The sequence below is a fragment of the Papaver somniferum genome, chromosome 5, assembly GCF_003573695.1.
Source record: "Papaver somniferum cultivar HN1 chromosome 5, ASM357369v1, whole genome shotgun sequence".
NCBI classification, from domain to species: Eukaryota; Viridiplantae; Streptophyta; class Magnoliopsida; order Ranunculales; family Papaveraceae; genus Papaver; species Papaver somniferum.
The window spans coordinates 149864980-149877911 of record NC_039362.1 but is presented as its reverse complement, the minus strand read 5'-3'; the positions used below and the strand labels follow the sequence as shown (position 1 = coordinate 149877911).

Genomic DNA, 12932 nt, shown 5'->3' with positions numbered 1-12932 from the left:
GGTCCCGGGTTTTTTTGCATTTGCGGTTTCCTCGTTAATAAAATTTCTGGTGTCTGTGTTATTTCTTTTCCGCATTATATTTTGTTATATAATAGAAATATCACAGGTTGTGCGTTAAGTTCAATCAATTCTTGAATCCGACATTTGGATTGTTGATTGAATTGATTGACACTTGGATATTGGTTTGTGATACCGTCCAAGTTATTTCTATTATTCAATCGGGCTCGCATATTCTTATTTGTTTGATTGCAGATTGAATTGAGAAATTGAGATATAACTCTTTGATATACTTTTCTATAGATTGAGTCCGACTGTCTAGTTGATTCTCTTGAAAGTAAATTGGAGTTTGTCTATTCAGATTGCCGAACAAAATATTGGGTGTGGTTGTTAAACCCACGCTTTTTCAGTCGCAATCCTAGAACATAGGATATGGAAGTCATTTTCGTGAAACACAAAGGCCCTTTCAGTAGATGGGAGTTCACACGTGTTTGTCACATGCTCTATCTTTAAATTCCTGACTGTTGATTAAACTATGACGTGGCATCATTCCATCAATTTTAGAAATTAGGGTTAAAGCCGTCTTTATTTCACACATGTGAGTTCGCATGTGTCACAAATTGACCTTCCAACGGCTAACTTGAGAACGGGGCATTTTATTTAGTTTTTTCAAATTTTGGGATATTTCCACAAACGACCTCTCCAAATTGGGGCATTTATGTGGCTGATAAATTTACGGTGGAGGCTAGAAATCTACAAATTTCAATTCATGGAAAGAAGAATTAACGGCTTTTTTAAATAAGTTTATTGTATTAGATAAAAATAAAATTTCCTTTGAATACAGGTCTGTTGCTCAAAGCTCATAACAAGGTATGTCCTGAAATGATACCAGGACAATATTCGGCAGATCATATGTAATTTTCCGGTTTCCTGGCATTTCATCCTTACTTTCAAAAAAAATTGCGGCATTTCAACTCTTAGCCCTTTTCAAAAAAAACTTGAACCTAGTTTTCTTAAGCGTAAACGACTTTGGGTATGTTGTGCTTACGATTGGAAATCAAACTGTATATAATACTTACGGTTGGGTTTTTCCATCGCAGAGAGTATTTGTGGTTTGATTTCACGACCGTATGTTAAATTTAAAAAATCAAAAAAGAATTATTTACATTTTGATTTTGAAACACCAATTATCAATTGAGCTATTAGTTCAATCTAATCATTAACCTTACTTAGTTAAGTAATTCTAATCATCAGGACTCATTAGCACTAACTAATAGAGAGTATTCTAGTCATTTGATGACATGATTTTATCATCTTGTGAGCCCTCAAAACCAAAAACTTGGAACCCATGATAAGATTCTTCATGTTTCGTCGGGCTTCTAAGTACTCAAAAGAATTCATTCGTTAAGGTTATTTATTCATTTATGAGGTTAGATTGTATGTTGGTACTATCCAAGTCAAACTTGTATGTAATATAGACAAAGAAAACGTGGAAAACATTGGAATACAAGAGAATGCACAGAAGGCTGATGGAACCATATTGTTTGTAGACCAGAAGAACAACAAAGGTAAATTGATGGTATAATCAAACAAAATGTTTGGAAGACTAAAAGAAAAACACAAGTAATCTTGAGTCACGCTGTTTAATACTGTTCTAGTATACTGCAACCAAATATATATCAACATTACAAACTTCTAATAACTACATATCTTTAGTGGAGAAGCTCCAAAAACAGGTGACATATTTTTGAACCAGAAGAATATGAAAAGTTCATACTACTCCAAAGGTAGCTGGATTCCATATTTTCATCATTCAGGCTATCTCATGAACCAGAAATTTGGAGTTCCTGAACGATAATACCGCCAAAAAGAATAAAGAATCCTTCATTAACAAAAAAAAGGGGAGCCCTCATTGCTGCATCGACATGAGAACCACAAAACCTAAAACGACTGCCCAAATGCTTTTTACTGAACTAATTATAGAAGCACTGGATGGAAGTACTGAAGGAAGAGAACATTCCTCCCCGTTGAAGAAAACCTTTGTCGGAAACCCATCGCCTGCAACTATGTCTAATCCAGGAGTCTTCTTCTTAGAAAATGAAATAACAGATTGCTGTTTTCCTGGAACCCGGGGATCTTTTTCTGGTTTTGCTCCATCTACTTCTCCTACGAGGTAATTCAGACCTGGAAGACCCTGCATGAAGATGGTGTTCTCAGAGCCATTAAGTGCAGTGCCGTTGAAGGAATATGTTTTCTCGAACCCAGGAACAGCCTTCCTAAATTGCATTGCAGCAAACCAATCTGCAAAATTAGTTTCGCCCCAGTTAAAGAGAGTGATCCTTGCACTCCAACCTTTTGCGTAATCTGAGTTCACGTGCCAATTAATGCTGACTCCACAATTATCTGGACATGGTGCAGGTTCTGAGATCGGCAAGTGTTTAATTGCAGCCCAAGCTCTGGCCTTCAGAGTCCGGTTGTCAAATGGAACCAAAAGAGCATCTGATGGAAGAAGACGAGCTGGTGCAGTGGTACTACAGGTACTGCTTGGATTTTTAGGGCAACCACAAGCACATGTCTTGCACGGAATGACAGATTCGTTATAAAACGCTGAGAATGAGACACAACATTTGGGACTTGCATCCTTTGGTTGTGTAATGTTGCACACAACTTGCCAACTCGAAACTGCAGTCTTATTAATCGGTAACCCACTTGAATCTGGGAATAAACTTGGACTAACACGAATTGGTGACCCACACTTGAAATCTGGATTGAGTGTGCCATTTATCTGAAAGTTCTGTGGTGGAACAAGATCCGTCTTGTTGAGATATGGTGGCATCTTTTTAACTTGTAACTGGAAGATGGAAGTTGACCTGCTTGGATCCATAGAAGGAGGTAAGATAGTTCCATTTCTGCAACAAAATGGTATCATTCCTAGAGTTGTATCATTTGTTTTCTCAAGAGGTAGATCAACAATAGTCGGATTTTTTTGGCAATTCAAAACATTAGCGAAATCCATATCCTTGTAGTGAATCCCCTGAGGTCCAAATGTGCAATCTCTTGAATCCACAATCGACGGATATGCTCCCCTCATGGTGTTAATGAACTCCTGTCTCATCCACGTCCAACTCAATTTCCAATAATCCAATCGCCCAAGTGGATTATAATTCGATATAGAAACTTGAGCATAATATTCGGAATCATACGATCTCAGAATATCATACATGATCACCAAATCACCTTTTTTACGAGTTTCATACTCTTCTTTGGTAACATTTGCTACAAAATCTGGGTCTTTCACACAACAAACGTACATTGAACTGTTCCCTGCAGAAGTCATTCACAATGAATGAATGACACACATTCAATTACAAGAAGCACTTGATTTCATACAGAAAAGAGAGACCGCAAAACACACATCATATCAATTGAAGTACAAAATTCAATATCAAGAAATACTTGACTTAAATATTTAATCTGTTCAATAACCATAAGCCCCATATGCCTCCTCAATAGAGTTATACTGATACCAACAACCTAAGCTTGAAACTCGTTAGCAAGCATTCTAATTCCTACCACCAGAACAAATTGAAATAACCATAACCCACAGCAATAACACGGAGAAAACAAATTCTAAATTCATTTCTTATAGAACACATGATACTATCAATTTCAAGCACAAAATCAATATAAGCTAAGCAATTCACCAACAGAAATCAATAAGTGGGAGAAAAATGAGATGGAATTAAGGTTATTACCTTGCATTTTCGGGGAAGGACAAGCAAATCCATCATTAACAAGAGAAATATTCTTAGGCATAGGTACCAGAGGACGTTTTACCCCAAATACAGTACCAACTAAATCAATCTTAGCTTCCATTTGTGGCAAATCACCAGCAGTTTCAATAGCAGTCATCAAATCAGTACTAGGAAAACCAGCAAAAACAGCACCGCCTTCAAGACTAGTAGTATTAGCAGGAAAAGGTGTACCATCTGCTAACACAGCATTAGTAGCTGAAACTATATACTCCTCATGTTGAAACCCTATATACAACCTCCAAGATTTCAATTCATCCAAGCCGTTATTCAAAATCCTTGCAGTCGATTCAAATCTGTAAGGCTGGTCCGATGGATCAGTTGTGTTGGGAGTTAATTGTCTTGCTTTTGTGTGGGTGTATGATAAGAATACTCCATTACAAGTATCTGAAATTGGCGGCGGTGGTGGTGGTGCCAGTGGTGGAGCTGGTGGTGTTGTCGCTGCTGGTGGTGTAGTTGCCGCTGGTGGTGTAGTTGCTGCTGGTGGTGTTTGTGAGATTGAGATTGGGACAAGCGATAGGACATTCAAAATCAATAATATGTGAATCAAACCCATGATTTTGAGTTAGGGTTCAGCGAATGGAGATCTGAGTCTGATTCTGAACTTGAGGGAAGAAACTGAGATAGAGAGATGAGTTTTATGAAGAATGATGTGGAGAGACGCGTACAGCGAATGGAGGGTACAGCTTAGGAAAAGCTGTGAGATTTGAATTTGAAATGAAAAAGAAAAAGAAAAAGGTGGTGCCGGCTTTGTTTGAGTCGTTCAGCACTACTACGACATTATTACTTGAGACTTGGAAAGACTGTTTTCTTTTTCTTTTCTGTCTGAATGGAATTATCATGTTAGCTACCGGTTTTTCCGGTTCTAGGTCGAATTTTTGATCGTTTTTACTACTGCCATTTATTTTTATTTTTTATTATGATTATTATTGTAATTTGTTGAATTGATCAATGATTTGTTTAGAGTTGCATATGATTTTATTCCTTTGGTGTTTTGCTTTAGACAGTATTTCAAGAATGTGATGTCAACAACAATGCCACACGCTATCAACCAAGTCGTTTGCATGCCTAAACAAGAATGAGAAGAAGTCGTTTGGCATGATACATTGAGGAAAAAGTTTTGATTTCGCGCTGCTAGATCAAACTTGATCTCGTAGCATAATAGCCTAGCACATGGCATTTTCGTGATGTCATCCAACCCAAATTAACCCTAGTTAAATGTAAACTTTAACCTTATTTTAGATAGCTCCGATTTTTGACAAGATAAGACATGAATTGCTGGGTAATTCATTATCTATGAAGATTTGCGAATAAGAGCTACTGCAATGGCAGAACAGTTGAGATTCAACAATTATGAATCAATATAGTCCCGTAGATTTAACATCCATTCGTCATGTATATCCATAATTAAACTGCAAAGCTAGTAGCTAGCTAAACACACCCGGCTGAATATGATAGGATCTCCTTCAAGAAAACGGACATCAGCAGGGATTATATCACCAACCTTGATTCTGATTTATCTCCAGGATCAACAACAATTGCATCTTCTAGTTTCCAGTGTTCATTACGACAGACCTAATTAAACAAATATTCACCACAATTTTGCCACCACCACCCACGGTAGCCATTCATTAAATTGGAGAAACATGCAGAAGTGGGTTCACCTTAGCTTAGTGTTCATCATGATAGAAACCTTCATCGGTGACAATTAACTACGGCAAAACAATTGTGAGAGCTTAGTAACCATTTATACTTTTCGATCTGGAATGCAGTCGAAAAAAATGACATACTCAAAAAGTACAACATATGTTTACATCTAACTAAGGTTAGAGAGCTTGGGTTTGACAGTATCGAAAAGTGCCACATGCTCCATTACTATGCTGCTAGATCAAATATGATCTAGCAGCGCTAGAGAAAAATTATTTCCATTGATTGATTGCAACTTCCCTTTGTTGGTCGGTGACGATTCCTACTTAAAAGAGAGCAAAGAGCTCAAATAAGAAACAATCGAAATCTAAGATAAAAAAAAAGAAAAAAAAGCTTCTTCCTCCTCTTATAGCAAATCCTACGTGGAAGTCTTATTGAGACTCTTATTTAGGAGGACTAGTTAAATTGCACGCCTGATACGCCCGCCGCTTTAATCGATGAATGTGCGTTCTAAAGTTTATATGATTTTGTTACTTGAGCGTTAATATCCATTTACACAACGAAAATAAAATGCGAACAAAAAAACTATCAAAGTATCCATACAAGAGCAAGCATAGTTTACTTATTATTTTTGCATTTAAATTGTAACAAGAACTTGAAAAGAAATCTCTCCATAACTTATTGGTTGATTACCGATTTTGAAAAATCGGAAGTGCTATTTGGTTCCCTAATCTCCACCTCCTTATTTTCCTTCCTGCAATCTAAACTCCATGTTAGGGGAATGGTGAACCCCACCTGAACCTTGAAGTGAATCTCGATATGGATGTGGGGTTTAGATTATAGGGAGGTGAATAGGAAGGTGGAGAATAGGGAGGCAACTAGCATTTCCGTTGAAAAATAAATAAATGAATAAAAGAATTTAGTCTATTTTCTTTCTCATTCTCATAGCGCTGACATGTGCATTTTGTCAGTACCAAAGTGCAAAACCTCATTGCATGTGTGAGACGGAATTGTTTTCACCAAAACATACATTTATGGTTGTAGAAGGAAAAAATAAACACTTGTCGTGATTCGGAAACCCCAACTTTGTCTTCTCACCCACCTGGTCATACTATGTTATCTTTTTTTCCTCTTCCTATCTTCCTTTTTTGTTTCTCTCTCGAGAGACAATATTCATAACAACTAATACCCAAATCTTCGAACGATTAAAGCATCAAATTAGTGGAGCATATTTGTGTAACTCGATCAATTGAATGAAGTGATTGAATATTGAGACAAAAATTATTGCAGGAATTGTGTTATATAAATATGTGTGTAATTTACTAATCTGCTTGAGGAGACGAAGGCTTTGAAAAGATTTCAAGATCATTTTGCGTTATTTTTGTTTTACCTGCTACACTCACACTAACATCGTCGCCACTAATTGGGTACCCAACTCAGTTAAAACATGAATGGCATGTAGGGAATTGAAGTAATCGGTTGCTATGAATCAATTTTTTTCAGAAAGAATTAAAATTTCCATTTTATCGAATTTAAAATAAGTTGAACTTGAGGTCGATCAAATTTGTTGAAATTTGGTTTTCTTTAAAAAAAAATTGTTGAAATTTGCAAAATGGATTTATTTAATTGTTGGCAAGATTAGGACGTTTGAGGGGATTCAATACGAAGTCTTAATAATTATTCTCATCATTTCATTATTTTAAAATTTACACAATTACGGTGATGGTGTTGGTGGTGCTACTGGTTATGGAGTGTTGGCGGTGAAGTATTCAATGATGAACTGAAAAAATTGAATTTTTAATTTTAGTTTTAATGAAAGTTAGCAGAAGTGCTGATTACGGTGGTGGTACTGGTTACAACGTTGGTGATGATGGCGTTGTTTACCGTGGTGGCGATGTCTATTGACGGTGGGGGTGTTCAAGGAAAAAAAAGGAGAGCGACAAAGAAAACGAAGATCCAAATTAAGTGTTTTTCAATTAGATTATCAAGTTACAGTATTGCCCTTTGTTGCATTGTTGTGATAAAAAATAAGTGAGGGTAGTTTAGTAACTAAGGGTGGCCACGGTGCAAAAATACTCTTTTCTTTATATCAGTATAAAATAAGATATAAGATTTATACATAGAAAATATAGGACCCCATAACAAATAAACTATCTCTAATAGTATGGAGGATTGACCCTCAGAAAATCTTATATGTTGAGCTCTTAATCATTTAATTGTCTTTTAATTATTTATTAAAAATAAAAAATATGACATGGAGGTCATTCTGAATGTCAAGATAAGACTTTCTTTATTAAAACCTTCAAAATTAATATTGCATACCTCATATATTATAGGACCTACTTTTGGAGATGAATTTTTTCCATATGGAGATCTAAAATCCTACGTGTCATTAAAAAATAAATCTTTCATCTTCTATTGGAGATGCTCTTACTAACCCTACATAATGTTCTTGTGAATTATGGCCCATACCGGATACATAGGTTGCACAAGGCAAGATCAATACTTGAGAATAAACAACTTGAGAGACCACCGACTGAACTCAAGAAATAACTAGCCTTCAAGTATGCTAAGATCTTTATGATTGTCCGTCAGACCTTTAGACATATCTTGGCATTCTTTCTCAAAAGAAGGAAAGTCCAACCCCATCACGGAGCCAAATGAAGTGAGGTTTATCTCATAAATCATCTTTAGGATCACTAAACAATATCCGTAGATGTTTTCGTTTTTGAATTCAAAGTTACGTCAGGAAAAAAACTGTAGCTTAAGCTCATACCATTATTCAATCCTAGAATAGGTGCAGACAGTTATTGTTAGAGCATTGCTCGGTCGAACTCACAAGTGTTGATATATCAAGATTGTTTTCAAATTTAGTTGTCAAAACTATATCTTGATTTCTAGTATGCAATTAATTAGTTATGTCTCGGACTAGGATAGAAATGTAGTTGAGAAATAGTGGATCACGGCAGTCGTCATTGCGTTCTACCGTTTGAAGGCGAAGATCAACCGAAACTTTTGGAGAATTCATCAACAAAAGGTAAGTGAAGACTGAACCACCTGTATTCTCAAGTTATATTCACTTTTCTATCATTTGAGACGATGTCGCATAACTAATTTCAGACTATTATGCATAGACAAGAATTTCGAGTCATGTTTATCTTGATAATTAGTTCTCGAATATAATCACTAAGCTTAATGAATATTTTTTTCATATTTGATGAATTTCGGTTAAGGACAATTTATTGTTCGGAATCAAAATCATGTTTCAAGTTTTATTGTTCGTAGATAGTCTGGAACAGTGATATGTGTTATTGATGTTATTCAGGAGTGTTTCGAATCGATTTAGAGAGAAATATAAAACTACTATAGATTCGGATACAAGACAGTGCTATCAGTCTTACAAACTGGGAAAACTGTTATATGTCTGAACCCGTATTACATGTACTTGTACACGTAGAGGAGTAGTTATATATATATATCGACTTACAGATGTGTGGTACGTATATTCTTATGTATATCGTATGGAAATCTGTTTAACTCGTGAACAAGATCGGTATGCATACTTGTATGCAAATCATTTTTGAATTGTGGTTACGGAATCGGTTTTGTTTCCAAATCGGTACGCAAACTGAAACAGTTTTGTGTTCCCGACCTCGGCTGTGTTTCCAAACCGGTATACAAATCGATTTATTTCTGTGAAATTCGGAACCGGTGACAGTCTTAAGTTTTCCAAACCGGTACGCAAAGTTAAAAATTTCTGTTAACTTCGGAACTTGGTTTGGTTAAATGATTATAAACCGGTACGCTTACTATGACTGAACCGATTCACGAATGGCAATGGTATTTGTACCTTGTACACCTACTAACCATGTCGACTATATTTTCAAGTGTGTTTAAATTATTTCTAGGAGATAATTAGCATTTGATTAAATCTCAAAAAAACACTAAACTTATTTGATCACATGTTTGCGGCTCAGTGTTAAGGTATTATGTGTTCATGAAAATGAATATTAAGCTTTTAAGTTCAATCGGATAGTTTCGGCTAACCATATTGAACATCATATTTGTACACGACTAGGTTATAGTTTTACCTAAACAGAGTGTATATCTTGTTTATATGAATCAGATTCAACGATTCATCTAACGGTGGATATTGTTTGTTTAGTTCCAAAGCTATCTTAGCTTAAACCTAAAGCAACTTATGCTTTGAATTTCTATAAAAAGGGAACTTCAAGCAAATGAGATCTTTGAATCCCGATACTACTTTTTGGTGTGTCCTAGTTGTGTCTAGAGTCGTCCTCTTCTTAACCCTTTTAGGGTTTAGCGACTACAAAGTCTCTATAGGATTCGTGAAGCCAGGTCCAGTTATCTTTCCTTGATAACTCGTACATCCTGATCTTGTTCGATTGTTGATTTTTATCACTTGAACAAGATAGATAGAAACCACAAAGTTCTCTTCGTCTCAAACTTTGTGAATCCACATGTTTTATACCTGTGAGGTGAATAATAATCTAGGATGCACTTCGGGTTGCATAAGTCCGGATTTTGAGGTTCGCTAAACTTTGTCTATTGCTATCGATTTCCACACCTTTGATCAAACTATTTGATTGTAAAAGGAAATCATATATAGTCTTAATGTGTGGGAAGCATATTTGGTTTAAAGTCTTCAATTGAGCTGAAGAAACTCTTATTTAGTGTGACGTCAGCTAAGGGAATCAATTGCGCGGAGTCCTGCTGGGATTCAAGAGGCATAACGAGTGCGACTGTACCTTAATCGGTGGGATACATTTTAGGGCTCAACTACATTCCAGTCCGAAGTTAATTGGTAGTAGGATAGTGTCTGTAGCGGCTTAATACAGTTTGGTGTTCAATCTGGACTAGGTCCCGGGGTTTTTCTGCATTTGCGGTTTCCTCGTTAACAAAACTTCCGGTGTCTGTGTTATTAATTTTTTTCGTATTATATTGTTTATCTTTGTAATTGAAATATCACAGGTTGTGCATTGATCAATCATATTAGATATATCCAACCTACTTTGTTGGATAAGACTTGATTGATTCTTGGACATTGGTCTTTGGTACCGTCCAAGTTATCTCTTTGTGATTAGGTTCACAGATTTGTTTCTGTAAATTTTCTAATCGCAAGAGAGAGAGAGAAAGAGATATAACTCCAGATATTATTCCTTGATTGAGTTTATCTCTCGGGATTGTATTGAGTTTTTCCATACAAATTGCTTAAGAAAAAAGTGGTGGTGTATTTTGGTACCCCTGCGTTTTCAGTTATGGCTTTGAGATACTTATCTCGGAATTGCGAGTAACTCTTTGTAAAATAAATGGCAACATCTTCTTCGAGACTCTAAAATTTGTTTTGGATTGCAACTCGAATAAGCTTCATTGGGGCAGACAAAGAGGAATTTAATACCTTGGACTGACAACCTTTCTCAACCTTGATGACCACTTTAATACCTTCTTCAATCTCCACCGCGAAAGAATTTATTTTTTTTCTTTGACTTCCTTATCTTTCTACTGATAACTTTGTTAGACGTTGCTGATTCATCACTCTTAAAAATTAAATCCAATATTTTTGATCAGTCAGGTATCAATTGCCCCACAATTTTGCTGTGAGAGCAAATCTATGGGATCTTGTTTTCCAAAACCCCGTTATTCTCTTCTTTATCTTCCTTTCATATACTATATGAGATATTCATAACAAAATCCACCTCTACCAACACACTAGCAAAGAAAGCAAAGTCCATAGCAAGAGTATTGTGATCTATCTGAAATTTTTCTCGAAATCCTTAATCGTCGCCAAAATAAATTCCTCCATCCAATATTTTAAGCGTAGACCAGGGAATTTAATCCACACCTTGCCAAGAGAAATTATCTGATTATCCGGGTTCAATTATGGCTCCCAATCTCTAACTTGCATATATTGATCTACAAGTTTCCAAGATCCTCCTGAACCTATCTAAGTCTTATCATTTTTATTTTCAAGCCTTATAGCAGAGGATTCTCTTCCGATTGGAATAACCTGACTTCACAATCTAAGTTCTATTGATAATACATTTAGTCTTTTGTTAGCTTCTTCGAGCTTAATATTGATTAAATCAAGCCTACCAATGAGACTAAATTTCCACTGGTTCAAATCTTTATATGCGTATTATTTGTTATCTTAATAACTGGTAACTCTCATTTAAGAAAGGAGAAGGAAGAGCATTCCATGTTGTTTATGGTGGATTTTCGACAAAGGGTAAAATCGTAAAATCATAATTTTGCATATTTCTGACACGGCTTCAGACACATATGTTAAATTCATATTTTAGGATTCAGACGTGAAAGCTCATGTCATAGTCTCTGACTGAGCGTACATCCTCTCAGAGCAGGCATGAGTATGTGATATTAAAGTCTCTCAACTGAGCTTTAATACTTCGTATATTTCATCGATACTTCTATATATAATTGATAGTGATTGGACGGCTCCTAGACATATTGCATTCTAGTATAGAGCGTTGACGTCTTCAAGATGTCGCAATGTTCACTGACTATATATAATACACATGTATAGAATCTCAATGATTGAACGGCTCCTAGACATATTGCATGCTAGTATAGAGCGTTAACGTCTTCAAGATGTCTCAATGTTCCCTGACTATACAAAACTAATATTCAGAACGAGTATGATGTCTCTACCATCTCATACCTCGATTCTCGAATAAACGCTCCTAGATATATTGCATGCTAGTATAGATAAATTCATAGATTAATTCTAGCGCAAAATTCATCAATTGAATTCCTAGAAAATAACCTATTTTATCTCACTACTCCGTTTCATGGCTTATTCTCAGCTGAATTCCATGGATTAGATAGATATTCAATCTATCTCATTACTCCGTTTCATGGCTTATTCTCAGCTGAATTCCATGGATTAGTGATAGATGTTCACTTTTCGGGAATTTAGGCCAGCACCGAGTAAGCCCCGAGAAAATAATGTGTGTGTACTTAACAATAATGAACGAACGAGCACCCAAATATGCATAAGTGAGCACCCAAATCCATAAACGAGTATTCAAAAATATGGATGGATGAGGAAGCCTATGCAAAATAGAGAAAGAAAATAATATAAAACAAAATAAACAAGAGCATACGGGACCGTTCCCACCGACAGGCCGGTCTTACCGCCGTGGGCGGTTCTGCCTCTCCCTTTATTTTAGCTTAACCTATTTTATTATTTTCCTTGTCTCATTAAAACTCCTTGTTTGAGCAAACTTCCTCGTTTGAGGAAAACTCCTAGTTTCTCCATATTTCCTCACATGATGAAAAATAATAATATAAAATAGGGAAGAGCACGTGACCGGGAACATGGGACGTCCGGCCATGCCTTGGTCGTGGCTGGTCTTACACCTACCTAATTCCTTATTTTATTATTATTATTTATTCTTTCATCTCATGAAACTCCCTTCGTTTGAGCAAAAAAAACTG

General features: G+C 36.0%; 1 protein-coding gene across 1 annotated transcript; it reads right to left on the bottom strand.

The window, feature by feature from the left end:
- Positions 1-1537: 1537 nt before the first annotated feature.
- On the bottom strand, positions 1538-4570 carry LOC113283178 (COBRA-like protein 7). Its single transcript, XM_026532352.1, has 2 exons — positions 3753-4570; positions 1538-3321 (listed from the first exon to the last, which is right to left on the bottom strand). The coding sequence occupies exons 1-2, from the start codon at positions 4363-4365 to the stop codon at positions 1907-1909; spliced, it is 2028 nt and encodes a 675-aa protein (XP_026388137.1). The 5' UTR covers positions 4366-4570; the 3' UTR covers positions 1538-1906.
- Between the last annotated feature and the right edge of the window lie 8362 nt (positions 4571-12932).

Bases quoted from the DNA above. Each gene is read 5' to 3' on its own strand.
- LOC113283178 (XM_026532352.1), bottom strand. From the start codon at position 4,365: ATGGGTTTGATTCACATATTATTGATTTTGAATGTCCTATCGCTTGTC. The intron at 3,322-3,752 runs GTAATAACCTTA...TGACTTCTGCAG, and splicing joins TCCTTCCCCGAAAATGCAAG to GGAACAGTTCAATGTACGTT.